The sequence below is a fragment of the Atta colombica genome, unplaced genomic scaffold (genome assembly GCF_001594045.1).
Source record: "Atta colombica isolate Treedump-2 unplaced genomic scaffold, Acol1.0 scaffold338, whole genome shotgun sequence".
Lineage (NCBI taxonomy): Eukaryota > Metazoa > Arthropoda > Insecta > Hymenoptera > Formicidae > Atta > Atta colombica.
The window spans coordinates 77,951-105,787 of NW_017259446.1; the positions used below are offsets into that span (position 1 = coordinate 77,951).

The following is a 27,837-nucleotide window of genomic DNA, read 5'->3' on the forward strand; positions in this document are numbered from 1 at the left end:
TACAATTAATTAAATAATCTGAATTGGGGAATATATTTATAATATAGGCTTGACTTTCTTTTTATAGAATCATAAATATTTATTAAATACGTAATTAGATTTTACATAAGACACAAACATTCTTTTATAAAATTTTTTATTGTTATTTACCAAAATCTAATAATCTTAAAGAATTGCAAATCTTAAATGTGGAGATAAGAAATATAATTGAACGTACATCGTTAAATTCAGGATCGAATCTACAGTATACTTATTCTTTGTAATCTATCATTGACATTTAAGATCTCCTCAATTTCATGTGAATCAGTGAGTTTTCAAATAAAAATAATAAAAGTGGCAATTATTTCTTCAAGTAGTATTTCACAATAATTGTTAAATAGTTTTTTGTAAACTTGCTTGATTTTTAAGCTTATTTCTTTAGACATTTTTATATCAAAAGTAATAACAACGATTTCTTTTCTTTCTTTGTCGACTCTAAATGCAATTCTATTTTTTTTTTATTCGAGCTACATAGATTTCATCGAATCGACAACTGCTTCCTTCCTTGTGGAGACGAATAAAAAGTGAATGGCGGATGCTGAAAAGCGCATCCGTCGAGCAACCAGCACCGCGTAAAAGGTTAATCGCGAAAAATCGAAGTTTCTTGTACGAGTTCCTTCTTTCGGTCTGCAAGTGTGCGCAAAGCTATCGCGATTGAAAGGATAACTCTTCTCCCAACGTCACGCCGAGAATGTTATTCTATCGGAAAGAGAATTACGCAGGATCGAGCCGAACAAAATTGTTCTTCTGTGACCTAAATTATATTCCACAGGAAGAAATTTCCCACATGATTTAGGATTAACCTTGTTAGATAAATCTTTAACAATTTAATCGTTACTGACTAAATACAATCTGTCATTATGCAAATATATAGGTGTTCTGAGAAATTTGTGTGTGTAATCCTAGCATAATAATGTTTTAAAAATAATGTATTAAAAATGTATATATTGGACGTATATCTATACGTATATCTATACATATTGATTATACATCTCAGAAACATTGAATTGCAACAGTGCAAAATGTAAATTGAATGTTGAAAAGACATTGCAGAAATGTTTAGTGTCCGTGGAATTACAATTACATATTTTATAGAGAAAAGAACATTGATTCAATATTTATTCAGTATTATATTCAGTATATTATTCAGTATTACATACACAAACAGGTACCTGAATTAATTTTTACACAGAATTAAACGAAATACTCTCACAATGCATTTCATTTACTTTCATCTTGGAGCTCTTGGATCAACTTTTAAGAAATCATTTTGTTAGAATATAGATGAAGAATCTTATAATATCTGTGCCTTCTATCCTGGGGCTGTATTCTCGAAAAATATTGCGTATAAAAATATACGAAAATATTATAATACGTTATATTATAATATTTTTAGAGAATAAGGCTATATAGTTTTTCATTTATGAGAAGTATGGATTCCGCCGTGTCCATTTGGTGGCGCGTATTGTTCCCGGATGAATAACTTTAGTGAAGAATTTAGATTAAACAATACAAATTGAAGTTAACTTGTTAACTTCTTCATTAAAGTTATTCATCTGGGAGCAATACGCGCCACCAAATGGATGCGGGGGAGTCCATATTTCTCATAAGTGAAAAACTATATAGAAGCTTTTTTTTATTTAACTTAAAATATTAGCTGTTACTAAATCATAAAGAAATATTATTAACAAATTAAATTATGAGTTATAAACATGATAAACATGAATCAAACTCGTGCTGTGGATTTATACTATACAATATCTAATTTACGATATCCAATAAAAGAATTTGATTCTAGCTAGTGACATTTTTATATTCTGGAAACAAATTCTCCTATTGGATATCGGACATCATATGTCAGATATCATACATACATAGTGTAATCCACCATATTTCGAACTAAACATAAGGATCCATTTCACGGATAATACGCATGATAATATCATTTTTATATTTGTTGTTCACCAAATATGGAAGAAGAATAGAATGATATGTCATGCATCATGCGTGAAATGGAAACACATCCAAGAAATAAATCAAATTTGTGGTAAATGTACAATGTCAACACTTTGCATTGCGAATGTAGATCAGATATCATTAGATCTGGATTGCGTATCGCAAACATAGATATCACTTATTCTATGGTTCACAATCTGGATGTTCAACTACTCTAATCGGATTGACTGGTCAAACGATTCGCAATTCATTCCAGCACAATATGCAATAACAGTAGGTTTACTTTTCCAATTTTGAGGTTACTCAATGTTCTTGCACATACGCGAAGCGCACAGCTAGCAACATGGCGATTACAGTATTTGCCAATCAGTTTTTATCCAAATAAAATCATCATTTATATTACGGTCTAGGGTTTGGATTTAGAAATCGAAATAATTGGATTTAGAAAACTAAACAATGAGCAACTTCGCTAACTTCGCTCTTGTACGCGATCACCCGCGCACAGCGGGTACAATGTGACTAATGGATGGTCCTTAAGATCACCCATCAAAAGTGCCGAATGAATGCATTGTTTTTATTTATACTTATGTGTACTCCATGTTTACAATAAGCCTTAAATCTGTGTCATATACTATACATTGGAGATTGAAGATTACGAATCGGAGCGAATTATAATTCAATTAAGAGCGAAACAAATGAAAATTAAATTTACCTAATCAAATTTTAATCTCTTAAGGATTAAAGATTAGAAGCCAAAGAAAATAAACACGAATCTTGTAGTTAAATGCATATAGATCAATACATATAGATCAATTAGATACATTGGTCAATAGATTTACCATTTTCTGAAATATATTTTGAATTTACAAAAACAAATTATTACATTTTTATATTTCCTTCGTAATTTTTATTATCGTAATTCTCATAAACTGTGTATTGTACAAGAAATTAGAAGAAAGGAAAATAAATTTCTGTCGCGTACATTTGTGAATTTCACCGGATGTTCTTTATATCCCTTTTTGCGAAGTTTGAGATTAATCACATCCGAATTTACCCAATTTATAGCGACTCAGGCAAGGACTCAGGAAGTTGGATAACAGTACTTTAAACAGAACGACGTATTTCTCGAGATAGATCGTTTCTCGTGTCTCTTCTTTCTCAACGATTCCGACAGCGCAATGGTAAACGATAAACGATGAAACATTCGTTGCGTTTGATACACGTCGCAATGAAGAAGTGGAGGCGCGCTTTTATGCTTATGCACAAACTAAGTGTAACGACGAACTGCCGTCTCGTCGTTTCACTCGCGTTTCATTTGCGAGCGACTGTGGTAACAACGTGCAAAATTTATTCGCGTGCCGTTTTATTCATGAGAAACGCTGCGTTCTTTCAAACGAAGAAGAAAAACGGCACTGGGATACTCATTTTTTATAATATCGGGGGACATACAGAATGCATTGTATTGCATCTCTAGGAATTATTTCTCTCTCTCTCTCTCTCTCTCTCCCCCCCTCCTTCTTCCCTTTTCTCCTTATCACCGTTCATTCGCTCGTATTCAGGATTACTGAATATCAGGACACGGATTCCCGTAATCCCGGCCATACCTCAGAAATTTGTGAGAATCCTGTCGTATGACTCCCACTTCTCTTGGCTTACGTATATGCCGTCGGCTGGTTGCTACCGGATTTCCTCCTGTGCTGTATTACGGAAGCGGAATGATGCGATGTACCTACATTCGAGGCTTCTGCCTCCCCGCATTCGAGAAGGTTTCCAGCCTCTCTATTGAGGTTTCCGCCTCTTTGTATTAATATATATATATATATATATATCGTACGTTGCACGACGGGCCGCCCACGAACGCGTATTGCGATGTCTATTTTTGAAACAAAGAAACCAAATCCCGTCTACGTGAATATAATTTGATAATCGTATTTGAATACATCAGTATGAATAATAATCGGGTCAAGGTGATTCGATAATAAGCCCTCTGACAGTGAAAAACCTGCACTGGAAAAAGAGGTTGCATTATAAAATTCTGATCAAAATCAGAATTTTCTGATTGAATCTATTATATTCTAGTTGAGATAACCAGAATTCTGATTAATATAATCGTTTCATTTTCAATCATAAATTTTTCTCAATGTATAAATGGATTATCCTAAAATAAAATAAAAAATACAAAGGATTTGTTCAAAATTAACTTTTAAAATTTTATAATTACATATTTATATAAAATTTCAGTTGTGATATCTTGAAACTTATTACACATTTTTAAAACAATTATCTAGAAATATATTAGGAGAATTAAAAAAATTGTGCAAAAGATAAAAATTATTTCAGTACAAAGTATATTTTTTGTAATAAATAATTTTTTAAAGTTATCTTTCCGACTTTGTAATAATTATTTTAAAAATAAGTAAAAAACTTGTAAAAATATTGGTAAAACCGTTCCTAAGATTATATGTTTCCGTTTCATAAAATACAATTTAAACTGATCATTAATAATATTAAAAAGTAAATAAATATCTTTGAAAATTCCCGTGTGTTATTTTATTTTCACTATAAAACAAGGAATCAGCTTTCTAAAATTGTAATATTAAAATATTTAGATTTTAGAAAGCTAATTCTTTGTTCTACATTGAAAATAACTTTGAGCGCCACATAGACAAGAGCGCTCTTTCGTTAACTTTAAACAGCTCTCCTACAAAAACTACTTATCAGACGCAATTTGCTAAAGGAAAAAGTTGTTTGTTTTAACATGAAGTATCTCGTCTTGTACTTTATATGCGGGAATATAGAAAATAAGCCAGTGATTTTTCACTCTATCTCACAACTACCCTACTTAATTAAATTCTCATTTAAAATTTCAGACTTGACACATATTTATCTTCTCCTTTCAGTGAAAACTAAAACGTCGCCGTAAGATAGTTTTGATGTAAAAATTATGCTTGAAATATACAATATAATGTACATTAATGTACATTATTAAAAATTACATTAAAAATACATTATACAATGTACATTATTAAAAATTAAGAAGTTATTATGGAACTAAGAAATTTATTTTATGATTTTTATTTTAACAATTCCAATTTCAATGTAAAAAGAAATTTATAAAAAATAATCGAAATTCAGCAAAATGTCGAAGATTGATGAAAAATCTATTCTATAATTTGGATACAATATATCTTTGATCAAAAAAAGTTTCCGTATTTTTCTATACGATCAAGCCGCTTTCTATTTTGAAATCCTTACGAATCTCGTTCAAAATACGATGTTTTAGCGCTGTGAAATTTTGCAGTAAAATTTCTTCATAAATTTATTTTTATTTTTTTATTCGATAGAACAAATCTCACTTGTTCTATCCAAATTGTTTGATGTATCGCGGCGATGAATTTTTTTACTATGAAATGACAGGCATTGATCATGATCGATATGAGCATCCACGTGTTGGCGGAAGGCCAGCGAACTGCCTGTTGAGTCCCCTTCTGTCAGAAATTTCACTCAACCATTCATTGTTTTCGTGACTCGGAAGACAGCGCGCGAGTTGGTTGAATCGCGATATTTATATCATCCAACGAAGGCCAACGCTTATTTCCCGCTTCACCTCGCTGCTACCGTGGCTCTTACCGGCGGCCCGCGGTATCGGTGTTCCGAGTTTACTCTGTATTATTTTCTACAATACGACTACGTTGCGGCACCACACAATGCGAACGATAAATACGCGATAAGACGTATAAGTCGGTGAAATATATTTGTTACAGTGTGTTTTAATGTAATAAATCGAGTGCAACCGCAATGAATTATCTAATGTATATTTAGGTCTAACATAAATCTAATGTAACTATATACATATTATTACATACACAAACACTACTTGATAGTCAAATTAATTTTCACATACACGGGAGACACAATTTTCTGTGAAAGATTTTTTTCAAAGTATATCTGATACTTTTAATATGCAACTGGGTCACTTTGTGTCTGCAACACTCTATGTAATAGCTAAATATAACTTGAGCGTTACTGATAATCACTCTTTTTTTCTTCTCTTCTATCCTCCTTTTTCTTCTCTTTTTATGTAAAGTTCTTTTAAAACTATAACATTAAATAAAAACATAAATAAACAATAATTTTAATAGAAATTATTGCTATGCGATATGCGGAACAGATAACAGGAAAAAACGCCTACTTTCCAGAATTGTTATATCTATTATCGTGCGACGACAATTACTTTCTTATTATCTTCATTAATCGCACTTCGCTATCTCTTCATCAAGATCCATGGTATCAACGAAAAGCGAAACTCGGCATAAAGTTCCATTAACTGGGATACAGCTTCTCTACTTTTCTCTCTTGCTTTAACTTATCTTTTTAAGGATTGTTCTTAAATATGAAAGAGATGCATTTATAGTGTTTCTAAAGTCTAATTAATACACGGACTTCAAAAACAAATTTAAAATAAATTTGTAAATTGTGCCTTATGTGCTCTTTTATTTTAGAATGATTGTTTTTTGCACTAAATTAATAATAAGAATAAATATTTTTAGAATTTATATTGAGAGAGAGAGAGAGAGAGAGAGAGAGAGAGAGAGAGAATTTTAATTATAATAAAAAAGATGGCTAATTTGATCACATACTGTCAAATTAATGAATTAAAATTAAATATTTTCTACATATTAAAAATAAATATTATTATAAATATCTCGAAATCTTTTTATCTTATTTTCATCTAAATTTATAACTTTGTGTTTTTTAATAAAAATTATAAAAATTCTATAGGAAAAAAGAGAAAATATTTTGATGTCCAAAAATTTGTTTTCCTGTAATTCTTTTTATATATTTATTCTTTTCAATCAAATAATAGTGATTTTCTGAATTTAAGATTTGTAACTTATGTTTATAATGATACTTTTATTGAAAGAATTGATTCACAATCGTTGGTTCATTTCCTTTATATTAATAGAATATAAGTGAAATTTTTTTCTATAACCGTAGAATTGTTACATTTCTGTTTTCTCTCTTTATCCTCTATTTCATCGTGTATCTAACGGCGAGAAATGGGTATCCGGATAATTGCTGAGAGTATCTGGCAAACGGCCAAACTCTGCCTGCTGTATTGTCTACTGGACGTTTTAACTTACCACGTACATTTGAGATGAGAATATGAAAGAACGGCGCTCAGATTATTTATTACTGTACATTTATTTCATATAATTATTATACATCATTGTCATAATGATAAAAAGAATAATATTATGAAATATTTTAGTTTTTATAGACATTTTTATAGACAGTTTTTATACACACGAAGAGAACTTGTTCTTAGAATTTACCTTAAAAAATAATAATTGTGGGGCAACATTGTATTTCGAAGAATTTTAACATAAATCTTTCTCGTTCATTAATAAAACTACAATAAAGTATAAAATAAGTTTGATTAATTTTATTGAAGTGCTTGATAAAAATCTTTGTATTGCATCACAATTGTCATATTTTCAGGGTAAATTTTAAAAGAAAATTCTCTTCGTGTAGTCTTATCATATAATCTATAATAACATCTAGTGATCTATCTTCTATTTAATAAGTAAAAAAATAATATATTTAAAATATATTTAAAATATATATAATTTAAATCGCGATTCATTAGATGCTTTAAAAGTTTCAAAGTGTTTGATTGATCAATTGCTTCGAAATATTCGTAGCGCTGAGTGGATTGTATTTTTAAAAAAATAGAATAAAAGTGTAATAGAAATAGATTAGTTGAAGAAAATAAAGTTTTGTCATTTTTGTCATACTATTAGATTTGCTTCTTTATGAAAGAGAAAAATATAATTTTTAATCGTTTCAAAACGTTTTTATAAGTTATATTATGTATATATAAAGAAAATTCAATAATATCATTATTGATTAACGAGAAGATTAATGACAACTATTTAAATTTTTAATGACAAGAAATCGATATTTTCATTTTTGTGTCATAATACATTACGAATGTAAAAGAATAAGATGAGATAGAAATATAGTCACGGCTATTAATTTTGACGTAGAATTAGCGTAGATTAATAGATGTGTTGAAAAAAAGATCTCTTTATAAGATAGATTACGAGGCCATTTAACTGTTAGTGGCCTAGTGTTGATGTAAGATTTATTTATTCTAGTGATAAGTATTCTGTCCGGCGTCACTTCGTAGAAAGTCGTTGGCAATTCGTTGTCAACAAACCGTCAGTCGACGTAAATGGTTCTTTTTATATTAAATCCTCATCACACTACGTGTCATTAACGATGTCATTAATAAATGTCCATGAATAATCGCGTTTGCGATGTGGAATGTGGGCCGAAATAAATCGTGCGTGCAGTGAATTTTATAGAAATTCTGCATTTATCGTGGCTATTGTTGCATCACAAGTGCACCCAATTGCGATTCACGATAGATTTCGTCTATAATATATTTTGCATTTTATTGAATCATTTTCCTAAACGATTTATAATATCCAATTCAACTGTAGATCCAAATGATAGATTTGAAATTTGTGAAATCCGTCTAATTTCAGACTATTTCGTAAAATAGCTTTTTGAAATAAAAGAACATATATAACATATTTAAAATTAGCTTTCTTTAATGCAAAAAAATAACAATCGTAAAATTTTTCATAATTTAACTTCGAATGCTATAAAAAAAGAAAAATATATTTTCTATATATAAATTGTGTTTCGTTACCTGTTCGAGTGAATAGACATTACTTTTTTAAAAACGAGCTAAGATTAACTTAAAAGTAAACCTACATGTCTATAACTAGAAATGAAAAAAAATAGAGAAGTTATAAAAATCAGTTAATTTTATTGAAATGGCTGTACTACAAAATCAGCACACCGAAGATAATACTTCATTTCTACACTGAGAGAAATATGTTTTGTATTTGTAATATGTATAATTACATATTACATATTACTATAATTATGATTACTGCTATAATAATGTCAAACATTTTTCTCTCAGTGTACTGAAATGACAGTAACCGAAAATGCTTCTTGTACGTTATTGCATGACCTAGAGTGAATTTTTTCCAGATAATTCGACCGATTCGTTGTCCATTTCCTGTGATTTCTCGATTGATTTCCTCCTGGCGATTCGACTACTCTACATTCATTTCCCGCGAGTCATAGCTTTTTCTTTGAACGGGGAAAAGCTGTCACGTGTAATTATCAACAACTCGTATGTTTACTTAGACAATAAATAAATAAATATGAATTATTTGAGCCGAGCTGGAGCTTTTTTGCTAGTAAATGTATTAATATTAAACAATATCATAATAAGAATGACAAACAAATGTTTCAATATATAGTCATTTTCAGTGTTATAATAAGCATAAAATTATGAAAATGTTCACGAAAATTTGCAAAGATTTTTTAGATATGCATTTTTCATAATTTGGTCCAAATGAGTTTACATTTCAATATAGTAAATATACAGAAATGATTCCTGTGACCCCCTATTTGTGATTATAAAAATGTTGTTAGAGAATCTAAAATTTTCTGTTTATTATTATGTTAATAATTACAATTGTATTTCTTGATTTTTAGTGCTTTGTGAATATAAACATTTAGATAATGGATAAAACAAATATTTGGTGGTGTATGCAGTTATTACTGTGAATATTCAAAGTTGACTGAAATTTAATTTAATTTCTCTGATTTTTTATTATCCAGAGAAATTCAAGGAAAGATCATGACCTTTTCATTCAACTGTGTTTATTTCCTCTTTTTTTTTTCAATACAAATATGATTCTGCGTGCGTGCGACAAAGTCATTTCCGCATGCCATATTGCATTTCAATTAAAAGTCCGTAGTATATGCTAATAATATATGCTAATTACAAATTTGTTATATGTTTGTTGCAAACTCTATTTTCCTCATTTCGCCATTGTACATTAATACTTTCATTTAATCGCGAACAATCCCGGCAGAAAGATTCCATAATCCTTTATCTTATGGCTTCCTTTTGCCATATATGTTCTGCCCTTAACCCTTGATGCCGTGATGCCTTTTTGTTGCGTTCTCGTTGTACAACGTGCGTCATCGATGTCGCCCGTTGTGAAGTCTCTTTTATTTTTGATATATACGCGCTCATCGTAACTTGCTAACATGATTGCTATCGATATAATAAAACGATCTGATGCTTCAAATGATGAAAAGAAAGAAAATTTATGCATTTTTTTATTTTACATTTCAGTAAAATATTATTTTGACTAAACAGAGAAAGAAATGACTATTTCCTTGAAATATAATGTGAGGAATTAAAGAACTTTAAAATATCTTTTTTTATATTAAGATCTTCAAGCAAAAATTGTTAAATTTAATATCTGTGAAATATAATGTGAGGAATTAAAGAACTTTAAAATATCTTTTTTTATATTAAGATCTTCGAGCAAAAATTGTTAAATTTAATATCTGTAAGTTTGAGTATTACATGTAATTAATTGCACTTGCAATAAGAGAATAAAATTAATTGATGATTATTTGGAGAATAATATTTTTAGAATAATATTTTTTCCTTTGTAATAACATTCTTTTATGTTAAAGTATTAATCTTTTATGTTAAAGTATTAATTTTCGGAGAATGTATTATATAAACAATTTTCCAAAAATGTGAGAAGGGATGTCACTTGCACGCATCAATTGAATGTAAAAAAAAAATCACTGGGTACAATACAAATATAATTTCGAGATCCGCGTTTAAAAAATCATATGTATTTTCGTTCATAGGTGTCAATGTAAAAAATACATGAAGAGATCTCGCGTACGATTATTAATACGAAGTATTCTTTTTTTTTCTTTTGAATTGGCTACATTTTATACAATTTAATTCGATCCAAGATATGATTTAATTGAAAGGTTAACAATGACTAGCCGTCGAAATGTATTTTCAGTGATCGGCGCGAATGCTCAGGAAAACCTTGAAATATTGATTTGCTCGTTGAAGCTGATTTAATCGGCAATCCAGCATAGAGTCCTCGCCCGTTAGAGTTCATAAACAGCGATCGGCGTTGAAATGCACTTTTATTCACCGCTGGAAATGAACACTACTTTTTTTTTCGCGGTTGCATTGTGTACTACATTTTTTATATTATTGCATAGTCGAATAGGTCCAGTTTCATGATTCACAGTTAATTCTTAACCGAGGTTCAAGTTATTCAAGTTATCTCTTTCCAATTCTAGAATTAGAAAGAAATGAGAAACATGAAATGAGAAACATTGAACCTTGGTTAACCCATTAAGAATTAGTGAGTTGCGAAACTGGGCCGTAGCGATATAACATTACCCAAGATTAAACGCTTATAAGATGAAGCATCGAATTGTAAATATGTCGCTTGTGTTTAATGTATACATTAGATAAGGATAACAAGTTAGACAATGCGTATTTTGCAAAGCGACAGGGGATTTATGATCGAGATTAATGAGACAAGATGTGGATATATGCTACGTAAAATACGTCTTCATAATCACAACATGAAAACAGTAACGACGTTTCCTTTATGCTTCACACGCTACAAAAAAATCTCCATAAAAATTTAATTAATTTAATTTCAAAAAGAAATTATATGCATGACAACGAAGATTATAGATATTCGACAACAACAAATATACATGAAAAACGCAGTTGCTTGAAAAAGAATTGTTTTATTAACATTGGTAACGTTCTAACCGATTTGATTTATCACTTTTATCGTGTTCAATCATCGTTTGATCAAACATTTTCAAATAACATTTTATCTACGTAATTAAAGGCTTCTAGTTAAATGGACAAATAGGCTATATTCTCCTAATTGTTAATTGTATCCATTTGTGCACGAGACGTTCATGCATACAGGCATAGAATCGAGTAAATAACGAATGCGTGATAACTTACAATTTATGAATGTACGAGTGTGGGTTTAATATAAATTTTGCGTCACGAAACATATTCGGTTGTTTGAATGATTTTCATGCGCACTTCACAGATGGCTTGCGGATTAACTAACTCTGATTAGCGACATGATTTTATTACATCGTAGTTTCAATTACAATGTACGTAATGACGACGAGAAGAACATCAATGAACTCTGATGACGTACATACGTGTAAAGGTTATTCTATTATTTCTTTATCAAGGCATTTAATTAATAAGAGTAATTCTCTATATATGACATCTGTAGATATAAACTAACTTATAATTTATCAGGGAATTTATATATTCAAAATATTCTTCTGATTCTTTTGAAATACTTTACATACAAATTGCATTTGATATTAAAATATTTATTAATTTAGTTGATGATGAGAATTTAATTAATAACGTTATTAAGTCATACCTTAATATACTGTAATATTCGACGTCGAAATATAACAATATAATCCGTCCATACATAGAGCTTCAAGCGAGAAATTGGAAAGACCAGGTGACTAGCGCATCTACTTGACTCTGTAAATATTTATACGCATTGTATAGTGTGTATATAGGATCGTGCGTTGCTGTTGCAGAAAATGTGTACGGTACAGATTGTACGAAGTTGTTATTGCGCAATCCGAAATAAACCTATACATTACCTACTTACAAGTTTATAATGGTTGTCCAAAATACAATGATTATAGTGAAATACTATTGTAATAAATATTTAGTAGAACAAAATTCTTGATGATTTATTTAAATCCAGCCAAATGATAATATTTTTGCGCAAATATTATTACAATATCGAAATTGTAATATTTTTTTTGATGTATTATAAGTAATTTTATCAAAATTTAAAAAAAGCTTCAAAATTTTCTACAATTACTAGTTTTCTACATTACTAGCTTTAGCACAAAAATGTCGAAGTCTTTTTAAACATAAAAATGATTCCAAAAAATATAATAAACTCTTTTTACTTGCCAATTTTTTCCAATTATTATTTACATTCAATTCCAAAATGATTTGTTCTACTATGCCCTGATAGGTTAAAAATAAATATATTGAAATCATGAGATTAAGGAAAAAATGGAATTCCGAACCAATATTGAATAATCAGGAGAAATCGAGAGGAACGTAAAGTACTATTAAATTCCGTTTTCCGCATGATTGGGATTAAGAACTCTTTTTACAGGAATCATGATGATTCTCATGAAAGAAATGTGTTTCTTTAGCATCGAGAAATCATGAAACTTAAAATAGTCTATCTTGAAGAATACAGACAGAGAGGAAGAGAGAGTGAGAGAGAGTGCGCGCGCGCGCGTATGCTTTAGAACAATGAAATCATCATTTTGAGAAGCCAAAGTTTTGCCATGAGTATTAATCGATGGCTGTTATCATCTATAGAGGCTTCGTCTTGCATTAACGTAGATTAGGGAATCTATCATATAAGACGGAGAGAAAGAGAGAGAGAGAGAGGAGGAGAGGGAGGGGAGGGAGAGAGAGAGAGAGAGAGAGAGAAAGAGGGAGGGAGGGAGAGAGAGAGAGAGGGAGAGAGAGAGAGAGAGAGAGAGAGAGAGAGAGAGAGAGAGAGAGAGAGACTCTTCGTGAAACCTTTCCCTAACATTTATCTCTGCTTTATTGTTCGTTCCAGACACTTCGACGCATGGTGAATAAGCTATTAAATTTTAGAAGAGCTTAAACTTTTAATAACCGTATTTACGCGAAAGGATACTTGCGCTAATTAATGAGCCCGATGGTAGCGACAGAAATGGATTACTTACACTACCACGTAATGTGACTATTAATATCGCAAAAGCTCTGCAATCGATTAAGATATTAAAATAATCGAAGAGTTCAACTGAGAAAAAGTAGAAATTAAAAAGAACTATATAAAATACACTATAAAAAGTAATGTTTTATTCTTGTCTCCATGTTTAAATACTTAAAGATGTTTTAGTTTTAAACTTTTTCAATAGACACTTCAATAAACAATTCAAACACGTAGTATTTTAGTCTATTGAAAAAGCTTAAAACTAAAATATCTTTAAGTGTTTGGAAAAAATGGAGGCAAGAATAAACATTTTAATATCTTAAAATTAAACACTTCTTTTTTCAGTATATACAAAGTATATTAATATATTATAATATATTATACAACTAGATCTTTTTCAAATTTATTTAGATTTATCATATGTATGGAAAAATAATTTTTCCGTATAAAATTTTATTTTTTAATATTGTTAAGTTTCTCTTGTTTTTTTCTTTTTTTTTTATAACTAACTCTTTTCTCTCAAAATTGACTAAATTTACATTTTAGGATAAAATTTGTACAATTAATAATAATTATAATGTTCTTTTTACTGTGTTACTAATGATATATTTAAATTTACATCTTTGTAATTTATGGAAATAATATCTGCGTCAGTTTTATTCTACCTATTGAAAAATGGAAATTACAGAATTGTCACGAAATGCAAATATAATCCGTGACTAATTGGTCAAACCACTCATAATCTTGTTATTGTGCACGATGCTATATATAAGTATCGTGTTACGTATTAGAAATCGCATTTAATTCGTGGCACTTGGGTGACATTAAAATTATTTTGGCAAAGTTGACGACGATCACGCGAACTCTTCCTCGGGACATAAATTGTTCGTGCAATTACTGTTCCACCGAGAATTCGTGAGAGGAAAATTATATTGTCTCTACAGCTGTAATATGTCAAATTTTGTCTCATAATACTAAATGTAATATCTATTTTAGTTTTTATTAGTACAGATCTGAAAACTATAAATATACTTATTTGCTTTATTACATTTAATTGATGTGTTACTTTGATTTATAAGTACATATGGTATATTATATGTTTGAATTAAGATAAATTTTACGATTTTTGCCGAGTCCAAAATTGAAAACTGATAGATTCAAAAAAGAAAATATTTCTAAACATTGAAAACATGAGCGTATTCAAATATTTACGTGGATATCATTTTTAAGAAAATGTAGCATTTAAGTCGTATGTATCCATTTTAACTTAAGTATCTATTAAGTACTTCCCTTTTTTTTGTTAAAATAATATTAGAAAAATGAAAAATAAAGTATTTCAATATTTTTATGAGATTATACGTTTACTAACATATTAATTGTTTATTGACATGTTTATTGATATTTATTAGAGTACATAAGAACTACTTTTTCAAATAATTGGCTTATCTATTTTTTGTTTATCTATTCATAATTTTCACGTTGTTTTGTAGAAGAATTTGAATTCATGGTCTGGAATAACTTGAACAACAAACATTAAAAAAAAAATGTTACAATGATGTATTGTCAGTATACCTCTAGATTAGTCATATAATTGGCTCTACCTTATAAAATGTTTCCTTTTTTTTGGTTATAAACAAAAATTATGAGAAGAAAATATAAACTAAATATAACATTATAAAATATAAATGCAGAGCTACAATATAATGAACTACAGAAATTAATAATCATCTCTTGCTAGTTAGAAAGCAATTACTCACCCACGAAATATTACATCACGACTACGCCGTTCTACATTTTGCTTTGCCGAATAATAACAGAATAAACAAACTGAGCAACAAACTGCAATTGAGTTAAATGAACCGCCTGCACAACTTCAATGCTATCTGTTAAATTTACTGTATAATTAACAAACAGTGAGTAGGACTGTTATATTGAGTACTAGACTATATAGAGTTCGGTTACTTTCTTACAGTCAATATGTCCAAAGTATAGTATAAGGATATTCTAAAGATATATTTGAGATATATGATTTCCCTATGATGTATTTTGAACATTTCTGTGTGGGACTATGGATTGTATTATAAGAGCTATATATATACTGGGCTACACTATATGCTTTATGTATAACTTGCTTTAATGGACTCTGTTATTATGCGTTGATTGATAATGTTATTTCTATATATTTCTAAGATAAATTTTTTAAATTATCGTGACATATTTTAGTTTTCTATATATTTCTAAGATAAATTTTTTAAATTATCGTGACATATTTTAGTTTATCCAATTTATAAGCGGTATCTATAAAACTTTCAGATATTTTTTGTTTACATTTGTAAATATAAATTGTGTGCGTGTGTGTGTGTGTGTGTGTGTGTGTGTGTGTGTGTGTGTGTGTGTGTTGCTTATGATACATAATTGATTTTTTTCACTGATGCAAAATATCTATTAACGAGTTTGTCCCGTTTCTTGTTGCAGGGGCTTCGGGAAACAGGGATATCAGTGCCAAGGTAAGAAAGTCAGACAGATCTCATCGGTTTTACTATTTGTCCAAGGTGTCCTTGAGAAGGAAAACTAGGAACTGTTTCGCTTGTGTTTCAGTCTGTAGTTTCGTCGTTCATAAACGATGTCACGAATACGTGACCTTCACATGTCCGGGGGCCGACAAAGGAGCTGATTCAGATGTAAGTACCGATGTTATATTTAATGCCGAATACTCTTCTCTTCACATCTTTCTTAACGCGCAGACTGTCTTGCCTTTTCTTCTTTTTGTCCCTAGCCAAGGTTTCTCTTTCACAACTTTCGATGAGTACTTTTTGAATATAGATTTCATATGAAATTTCCTATAAAAATGTAATCTTTAAAAATTTGATGAATGTAAGATGAATCATATATGAAATTTAAAAACTAATCTAATAATTATAAAACGATAAATCATTTGTTAAATATATATATTTATGAACTATATTTTTATCATAAATTTTTTATTTTTTATTTCTTTTATTTTATTAACTTCATATATTTTTTGAAAAAATTTTTTCTTTGAGTATAATATTAAACCATCTAATAATGCTTGGTCTTTTAAGGCACAGTCGAATTTTCAATTATGAATTTTAAAAAATAATAAACTGCGGGATATTTGGTATTACCTTTTAAAAAATTTTAGTAATGTTAAGATTATGTGTACAAGGACGTCAGAATCCAGTTATTTGTTTCGTTGCAAGGACAAATAAAAATCGTATGTTCTTAAACATTATTACATTTAAATTTATAAAAAGTAAGTAAAGTACAATCCAGCTTCTAATGTGATAAAAACTTGTTAAAAGTTTCATAAATATATCAGAATTTTTTAAGATTTTTATAATCCGGAATAATAAAAAAATCTGCTGTGACCTTAACAGATGTTTTTTAGACGTCTTTAAAACATTTTATGTCTCGTTTTTGAACATGCATGTTGTCTGGAACGCATTGAGTTGAAAGAAACGAAAGTTTAAATAAAGTTTATTTTTAATAATATCAAAAAACTTTCATATCATAATAATATCAAATAACTTTCAGTTATATGTTTCTTCTATTCTCCTGAGTTTTTGAATTTTTATATCTAATATTAATTTATCTTCTTACATAAAAGTTGTTTTGATTAAGTTTATATTATTGCACTATAACGATAGTCTGAGGATGAGTTAAAATATCAAAAGTATAACAAAAGTTTCTTTGTACCAGAAATAGGTCACCGAGAGTAGCTTGAGGGTTGGTCAAAAACTGGTCAAGAGAGTCAAATAACTGTTTAACAGCTTTTAAAGTTTCGTGCCTCGAGTAAGCACGTAGTTCATCGCAGCTCTTTGAATCTCAAAAAGTTTCATAAAAAGGCGATATACGTTCAAGATACATTAAATATTAATATGTCACTTTAATAAAGGGAAGCTACTAAAGAATCTTGATCATAGATAATATATTATATTTTCTGTGTAAAACGTCGCAGATTAAATATGACTTTTGTAAATGATAGAAAATCAAATTCGTATGACAATGTTGCTTTAAAAGCGATAGCTTAATCTTTATAAAATATTACAATCTAACAACAAAGTTATTTATGATGTTAAAAACTTGTGATTGATAAAATTATTAATTCTCCTTGAGATTGAGATTTTGAAACTTTTTTAGAATGAAATTATGATAAAATAATAAAGTATCATGTATGTAATTATTAATTATAATGTAATTACGTTATTATAACATAATTGATGTCGTGAAAAAATAGAAATGATAATTCAAAAGAGTTACTTTAAGTTATTTTAAAAGAGTTACAATTTATAAAAAGAATAGCGAATAATAAAACTGAATTTTTTCCTTTATGTATTCTTTTTGTTCTCTCATTGTTTTCTTACTTTTTGACTCTATTTACAATCATAATTTTTATTAAAAAAAATTATTGTAAAAAGTTAAAGTTGAATACGGAATACTCGAATTCCTTCTGTACCTATATATTATAACTCTTGAACTACATTCGAATGACAGTAGTAAAATAAATAAAAAAGGAATGCGCGCGCGAGTACATGACGGTGGAATTTTCATTACATTAGTTTGAACCACAAAAGAGAGTCAAGTTCCGCGTGTGAACGTGGGAGAATGAGGTACGTGACGGCGTTTCACAAGCTTGGCGTTCAACTGAGTGTGCGCTAATTGGCTGCACAGCCGCTAAACGCGTGTGAAACTGTCTCATCCTCGTAAGGTGTTAAAGGGTTGGGGAAGGGTGGCAGTACATATAATCAATATCGAGGTCATTTTCGAAGGCTGATAAATCGCACGCCGTCACCTTGTAAATGGATAATAATAACGTATACGTAGCGCGCGTCAGTAATTCGTTCAGTCAATCTGCCCATAAGAAGGTAGCCTTTATTAATCTGACGTGCATTAGAAGAAGCGAACTAATTAGGTTACAAAATCACTAGAGTAGAGTCTTTTGAAAATTGCAACGTTGCAGACATTCACAGCGTCATTGCAAGAAAAACTTACCTTGTTAGATAATATACTTGTTAAAATTATAAATGTACAAGAAGATTCTCGGAATTATGATAATTAGTAGGTACATAATTAACAATTGAGATATTTATATTTTGATATATATAGACAAGAATAGGAATAAAAAAAAGGTTATGAATTTAACAATAAAATATATTTTTAATTAGATGATTTGCTGTAGATTTTAAATACATTTCTTTCTTTGTGACTTTTTATTTATTTTTGTTTACTATGTTTGAATTAAAGTTGCTAGTATTTATTAATAAATATTTCAGCATCTTTATTTGTTAATTAAAAAAACGATTAATTTATTACAACTTTTGTGTTGGTATACAAATTTTAGTATCAAGGGGATAAAAATTTCAAGATATAGGTATTATACGTGACACCGTTCGGTAAGCTATCTTCGAATTTCTTTACTGCTGAGATACGGAAAGCAATGTTTCTGTAAGAATAGAAATTTATCGCACTGGATAGCCGTAGTATCCTTTTCATCTCTTAACTAGTAAAACTTACTTAGCGTTGTTTAAAGAAACAATGAGTTAACGAGATTAGAACACCAAGAGATAAGAGGAATGAAATAAGAAGATCCTTGGCTAGGGTAAAAAGAAAGAAATGGGAGAAACTATACCCGGGGGCTAAAAGCTTCTTCTCTCATATTTGTCTCGCACCGTGCTTACTGCCTATTGGTCTAAGCGCGTCACCGCGACCTTTTGTGCTTCATTTAACCACGCTTATAAGTCTGCGTAACGATTATCAAAACAACTAAATATATACAAGCGAATACATCGGGTAATATTGTTCTCGATGTATTCGTCTGGAAGGGCAAAACGTTTCCGGCTCGAATCAATTTCCCCTCGTAAAAACAGAGTTATATCTTTTTCACCATTCAATCACTGAAGAAACCGATAAAACTTTCCCTGATAGTAAACTATATCTTTCTTCTTTGATCGAATAAATATGAGTAATGTGAGATACGTTGCAGTCCTCAGAAGTTTGACCTTAACCCCTATAGTTATTTTAACTCTACAACGCCAAAGTTTAATCGAGAACATTAATATTAGAAAAAAGTAAACTTTAAATTGTTTGTTAACATAGAGTTAAATACATCACGTTCCTCCCCTATAATTAAGAACGTCGACCTGAGAGGATGTTCTAGATGTTATCATTTACTTTAGATAATTATGAAACTTTTAAAGATGATGTCAAAGAAGATTTTAATATTCGAGTTGTAAACGTTTTCCCTTTGTCTCGTTAAGAAAAAGTTTTACTTATCTTTGGGTGTTTTTCCAATAAACTAATCGAAAGTCCTCGCTATTTCCTTTTGATCCTGAGCGCTGACTTCTTGTCCTTCCTTCTATGCTTCTGCGCTTCAAAGGTAATCCTTTCCACGCCTATTGATCCGCGCGAATATCGGCGATCGTGGATTTCTCCATATAAGGCGCATAATGCATTTTCATTGTTGGACACAGGCTGCGACAAAAGAGAAAAGCACGCGCATGTGAACGAGCGTGGATAGCTTCTTTTTCTTTATTCTTTCTGTATAAGTCGCGCAGTTAACGTAGGAATAAAATCTGCGAAGTATTCCTACAATATATATGTATATAATAACATATATTATCAGCTTTATTGAGTGATAATAGTGCACTTTCACGATATGTCATATTACTTCGTGAATTTATTGCAATGCACACATTTGAATCGAACTTTTATAACATCGAATCTTCATTTAAGAGAATGAGATTTTAATTCTTTATGAGTTATTTTTACATAACCATAGATAGTTATTAATTTTTTGATAATGCTTGGAGGCAATTTCGAAAATTTATTAATATCGAAAATATTTATATTATTATACAATAAAAATATCTTGTGCAATATTGGCATTAAACTATTTATAATGTTCATTTATTTTAATTAGAAAATAAAAGTCTGAGCTAAGTATTATCTAGAGAGAGAGTTTAAATAATTCATTGTGTAAATTTTATATACATTTTGTAAATTCAATTCTGCAAACTGCGCACAGAAACCAATTTTTTTCACAATTGTATATTAAGACTGAATATCGATTTCAGTACACAGTTTGCAGGATTGGATATATGTATAAAATTTACATCAAATTAAGTTCAGATATATAAAGCTTTTATTTTTTAATTAAGTATTTATGTTATGGTGTTAAAGATCTTTGTTTAATTATTGAACGTAAATCATTTTTTCATTACGATTGTATGAAGAATATATCAAAATTATATAGAAAATATTTATCAATTATATTCACGACATTATAATTTGTTTCTTGATCTGCTTATTATCTTTGTTAAAAATGAAAATAAATAGGAATAGATGATATGTAATGAAGCCCAAATTTTATTTAAGAATACGATACTTCTTTATCCATAAGTGATTATATTGCACACATAAGTATCAGGATAATTTAATATTTCTCAACCTCCACTCTGCGTTTCTGTCGAGAATGGTAACATTACTTTCATTTGATAATGCTTCGACTGGACAGCTATGTAATTTCTAATAGCAAGATTGCTAATAATGAACTACCTAGGAACGGACTAATCGAGTTTGCGCCTCGACCGACGAAACTTCTCGCCTGACGAAGCGGAAGCACCCGTTTCCGCGGTGGCTAGAAGCATCGGAAGGCTTAATGCACTAGTTGCATGCCGGATTTGCGACAACCGCCAAACCCCACGAAACTTCCTGCGAGTTTGTTTCGATTTCCATTCTCCTATCCTTGAATATTATTTACAGGAAACAGCGATAGTAGCTGGCTTCGGGAAATTATGAGAAAAAAAATTATGGTTGTAGGCTGTTGTTTGATCCTGTTTGGATTTAAGGCTGCGCCGTAATTTTGTATTACAGCTTCGAGAAACACTGTTGATAATTTAAATCATTGTCAGCCTCTAGCATGACATTCGATCGTTAACATAATTACAATAACTAACTAACTAATATTAACGGGAAGTCAAAGAAACATATTCGATCGCCAAGCTTTAAAGAGCTTACAGAACTCTTTCTAAAATAGTACTTTGTTTTCAAACAAGACTAAACTGGATTAGAAAACTTCTTTTTATAAGAAAATTTTTAAAGCTTGAGCAAGTTTGATAAACTTCGAAAGACTAATCTTTTCAATTTGAAGAACGGTGCTTCGTTTTATTAAAGTTTGTTTTAACATAGTTACAATATTTAATCTTTCAATTTTGGAGAACATTCCTTATTTTAATCGGCTTAAACTAACATTTAACTTTGCAGTAACAATAAATGCGTAAGCACTATACTTAAAAGATGACATTTCACGTAAAAATCAACTACTAGTAATCTTTCAAATAAAATTTCGAAAATATACATATATTTTCATTTATTATAATTAAGTGAAAAATGGGCTAGTAAGAAGAAGAATCCTATATTTTTTTCGATCGATGCGAATTTTGGTGTTAATGTTTATATGTAAATTTTTAAATAGATTTTTCAGTTCTGTAAACAATATAAATTGCGCACCGATTCAGTTTATTCGATTTAAAATGCTATCGAAAACTGAAATTGAAATAATATCATAAATCACATTGATCATCAATCCAATAATAATGCTAAATATTTTGAAACGCTTTAAAAATTTATTATGAAAAATGTATTTGAAAATTTACGTATGAATATTATTAAGCATAGAGAGAGAGAGAGAGAGAGAGAGAGAGAGAGAGAGAGAGAGAGAGAGAGAGAGAGAGAAAGAGAGATTCGTTTCGATTAAATATAAGATTCTTTCTCTTATATGTATTTTTCTGTTTCATTTTTTATGTTAATTGGAATGATATAAAAATAAATTATAATATAAAAAAATTTCCATTTGAAAAAATTTCAACAAAAAAATTGGATTGTAAAATTTAAATTTTTATATATTCACTATTATTTCATATGTAATATGCTAACGAAATTTGAATAAAAAGATTAAATTTTTTTTGCAATTATAAAGTTTTTTAAAAAATGAGTTTTTTCCAATATGTTTACATTTAACGCAAAATAATTTCTAATAAAAAATATATATAAGAAGATTTAATTAAAATATTGAGTAATATAGTTATTAACTAATATAGTTATTATTAACAGTTTTATTAGGAAACTGTTTTGTAACACTTTTAGATAAAACTAAAAAAATATGTTATTAGTGGTAAATATATATGTATATAACTTATTTAAAACTTCTTCATTTTGAGCTTTCCAGAACTCAATCCAAAATCTGTAGTAGTAGCTTGACAATAAAATGTTAAAAACTAATATTGAACAAAAATAACTAATAAATGCGTGAAGAAAATTTCCCATCACATTTATTAAAAACTTTTTAAAATATATTCTAAGTTCTCCAAATAGATTCGAAAGATAGATAAAAATTAATGCTCTTTTTAGTAATTAGATTGAGTTCAATCTCGTTTGAAATGATCCTATAATAGAATCAGTAAGCCAATTTCAGAAATTTTTTATTCTATAAGTTTTAAATTTCACTAGATCAGATGGTAATTGTTCGACCTTAAACATGTCGCATTATGCTTAACTGATCTGGGAAATCCAGCGATCTGGCCGATTTGTTCCTACCGTTAGGAACCATTACGTCACCACAATCACAATTCCCTTCCTTCTCGTCATCATCATTAAGCCCAAAAATCTACGTGTGTGTGCACGGTGTAATGGTGTAATAACGCAGGACACGCGGACGAAGCACCAATTCAAGCAACACACCTACAACAGCCCCACCTTCTGTGACCACTGCGGTAGTCTTCTCTATGGTGTCATCCACCAGGGCATGAAGTGCCAAGGTATCATATGATGAACGAAAAAGAAAACGAAATCAATGGAAACTGAAACGTACATCTCAGACGCAATTCACACACTCAAAGACACATTTCTTTCAGAAACAGTTATCCAATGAGGGTGACACGCGCACACACACACACACACACACACACACACACACACACACACACACACACACATACACGCGCGTGCGTACACACACAGCTATACAATGTACAGTACACTAGTTACACATTTTTCTTTTTCTTTCTGTTTTCTTGGCCCAACGTGGTGTTGCTTTGTCTTCGTGTATTCCTGTTGTATTCCTGTATATTTCTTGGTCTCTATCTCTTGCTCTCTTTCTCTCTCCTTTTGTAAATAATACTCGCTGTAAATATTTCTGCGCCGTATCTTCGTCACAGGTGGATGCTAGAAATCCGATTAATCGCGTTAACAATGATCGCAGATGAACGCCGCAGCGGACGATTGCCCTCCCTGTTCGCTCGCGTTCCGACGTATCTGCTAATGCGATTAGCGGTGCTTTTAATTATGTACACAGTACATCCTTGGACGTGGATTTTGCACTGATATTGTATAGTCTGTTAGGTGGCTTTTGTACGCATTAACTGCGTCTCTCTGTCAGCAGGAGACGATTCACATGTGGCTCTGTGTGTGTGTGTGTGTGTGTGTGTGTGTGTGTGTGTGTGTGTATGCGCGTGTGTGATGTGTTATGTATGAATTGTTACATCTAACTTGCATAAGAATTATGCACTGTGAAAGGGATATTATTTTATCACAGTGAACTGCCTTGCACGGCAAGAAAAAACAAGGAGAAAAGGAGAGAGAATATAATTATACATAAATAAAATCCGGTGACAAGGCTGCAAACAGAAGAGCGAGTATAATATTAAAGAAGATCACATTGAAAGAAATATGACTAGATCTTACGTTTCTAATGCCTCTCTCGTTCTCTTCTTGTCCTTCATTAGGGAGTGCACCTTATCCAATTTTACATATTTTCCTTTTGTTGCTCTCCTCGAATATCAAAGTGCATATAAAACGACCTTTTGTGCTTAATATCTCCTACATTTAATATTCAGCTCACATTTATTCGAGATGTATATATCCACATCTGTGCTCGGCTCGAGAAATAAGCTGCTTCAAAAGAAAGCTTTTTGTCGATAATGAACTTATCTTTGAATATTTGGGTCGATACATCAGGTGTTCTGAATGACATGAAAGAAAAGGAAAAAAAAAGGAAAAAGAGAGTTCGCTTTGATAATTAGTACGCGAGCTACGTCGAAAGCGTATTTAGTCATCGATGCCGAGCGCGAGTTACATTTTTCTTTCTATGGAATTTCCCCTTCTATCGAAATTGTGTAGATAATTCTTGTATAGTTATAGTGTAAAAAAAATATTATTTAATAGGACTATCAGTTTATCGATATGCTGACCAAGTTTGCATCTATTAAATAATATCTGTACAATCGTTTTTGTTTATTTGTGATGTGTATAAATGTGTGTGTGTGTGTGTGTGTGTGTTGTTGCGTGCGTGTGTACGTGTGCATGATGGATGATAAAACTCTATATATGCCTAAGAAGGAAGATAGAAACTAGAAGCCAAGTTTACGAATATTTTAATATGTTAGATCGATATATATAATATTTATAAAAGAAATTAAAGTTATTCCAAAAACACAGTATTTAAATAATTACATAAATATCGAAAATATTGAAAAAATTCTAAAATTTTTAGTTATATATTTATGAAGCGTTCTTCTCTCTGCTTTTCTTTTTCGTGGTGTTCTTAGGCGTATGTAGATTGATGATCTTCTTACCATTCTGTGTCTTTTTCACTGTCACGAGTTTCTGTCGTTGCACCGTAACTGCACAAAAGTCGTGCACTTTTCTGCTGTATTTTCTTGATGTGATTTTCGCTGTATCTTCTCGATGTGATTCTTCAATGTATTTCCACAAGTCGTCATTCCTCGTTTATCTGACGTCATTCTTCGTTTATCTCTTTTTTTTCTTTCTCATTCTTTGTGTGTTTGCCCTAAAACAATATGATATTTCTCGTGTGTTTCACAATTTATTCATATTTGAAACTCTTTATTTCCTTGATAGTTCGCGATGTTCTTGTGTCGCGATCTTCTTAATGCATATGTCTTAATTTGACCCAATGAATTATCGATTTCTCAATATTACTCACGATTTATCGATCGAATTTAATTTCTGACTCGGTCGTTGCTCAGTCATGATATTTTGAACTTACTTATTTATAACTGAAATTCGCGGCTACGATTTTTCAGACCCAATTATTCTCTCAAAAGAATTTCCTAAGTATGAAACAACTTATCACTTGCGAATTTAATTTAGCGTTCACCTGTAAAAAATTTTATAATGTTTTTTCTTCGTTAAGAAAAATTAATAATAAAATTTTTTATAATTTTAACTTATAATGAATCAGTTAATTCTTTGATCGAGAAATTCTTTGTTTTATTCATTCTATCAAGATTTAAAAGTAAAGTTTATTTAAGTGGAGGAATATTGTATGTTTTCAGTAAGTTTTCATTTTCCAGTTGGAAAATAGCTGTTTATTATTAAATTGCGAATGTTTATTATTAAATTGCAAAATTGCGAATCTCTTAATTGAATTTATAATTTCAAAATTAAATGCATATACATAATTTAAAATGATGAACGATATGACATATGTATAAAAATATACAACCTTGATTATAATATAACATTCTTAATTTATTGTATTTTCTTAAAAAATTTCTAATGCTTGCAACGCAATAATGAATAAATAATTATGATACAGAGAGGTGCTTATAAAATCAAAAATAAAAACTTGAAGTCTGTATTTTAAGAAACTTTAATATTAATTGAGTGGAATTATTAATTTTCTGATGGCCAACGACAAAGTGGGAAAACTGCAAAATTGATGTGGAAAATCTAGTTTCTGGAGTTACACGGAGTGAAGCAGTTCACATAGTTTAATAAAAAGTGTGTGAAAGTTTAAAATTTTCTCTTCAAAGCAAAATATATTTTTGCGGAACTCGAAACGATAATTTTTTCGCTGAGTTATGTCAATCTGAAAAAAGATACAGCCATATGTATTGTAAAGCATCTTCAAGTTTTTGTATTTTCTTAGAAAAGGCGGTAATAAAATCTGAAAAAAAAACTAATCAAATGTTTGAAATGTTATATAAATAAATATTAATTTTTAATAAAACTAATTTTTTATTTATTTTTTTAGATATAAAACGTTTGTGTCAATTTGTGGAGGTGCTTTATGTACTTTTGACTATGTAGATTGAACATTTCCATTGTATGCGAATGAATGGATAAAGAGCATAATAGATATCTTATATAGCTAGCTTTTCCTTCATAGATTATCTCATGTGATTCGCTTTTATGCTCCTCGAGCACGTTTATCATTTCTTCGTTGTGTTGAGCAAAGCCATCGCGTTTTGCTAATCTTTTCACTGCGATCAGCGGCACGCGAACCGCAATTTTGCACTTTGTCGATGCAACGATAAAACCAGTACGGATTAATTCAGCCCTTACAAAGGCTTAAAGGAGCATCTTTTGCGATGGTGATTGTCCGATTAGCAGAAGGATGATGATTTGCGCATTCAGTTGTTCAAGCAGCGGTTTAACAATTTATTGTGTAAAAAGAGACCAAAGGAAATGAGACCAAAAAGGAAATGAGTACAGAAAAAGAAGGACTGGCACAATTCCAAGATATATATGGCGCATTGTAATTAATTAATCTAATTTCTTCTAATTTCTTCATTTCTAACTACTAGGTTTCTTCGTTTTTAAAATTAGCTACATTCCGTTCGTATTGTCGTTTTTATTGTCGTCGACGAAGGAAAGATGATTCTCTATAAGTTTTTTAAGTGTACCCACTATTCTATATTTTGTGGTCGAGGATTCTATTTCAGATTGCTGAAAATGCTGCGATTGGACTCTTTATAATCATTTCTGTTGCGAAATCTCGATATTGTCCGCGTTGTCAGTCTCTACGTCAGTTTCAAATCATTTTTATCGTAGTAGGAAACTGATATTTAATACATGCAAGTATATTTTTATGTTTTTGCGTAAAAAATGCATCTTAAAGGACAATGGATGGATAGTGACGTCTGTCGTATTTTTATCAAACCAGCACAATAAATTATCTATAAATAAATATAAATATAGAAAAATAAGTTTATGTAAACATGAATATAGAAAAATATTTGTGTAAACATTAAAATAATATTTATAAAAGATAGGTTGACGTTGTATATTATACAAAATTATATTTGCCAGATTTGAAAAA

General features: G+C 30.0%; 1 protein-coding gene across 2 annotated transcripts in view; it reads left to right on the top strand.

The window, feature by feature from the left end:
* Positions 1-27,837, top strand: part of LOC108690627 (protein kinase C, brain isozyme) — a 66,576-nt gene that overhangs the window by 21,447 nt on the left and 17,292 nt on the right. The window contains exons 3-5 of one of the 2 annotated variants that reach the window (XM_018198015.1): positions 16,170-16,201; positions 16,293-16,375; positions 23,419-23,530. In XM_018198015.1, the coding sequence (XP_018053504.1) occupies positions 16,170-16,201; positions 16,293-16,375; positions 23,419-23,530 (227 nt within the window). The remainder of the gene's footprint in view (positions 1-16,169; positions 16,202-16,292; positions 16,376-23,418; positions 23,531-27,837) is intronic. The other variant, XM_018198016.1, reaches the window with a different exon arrangement.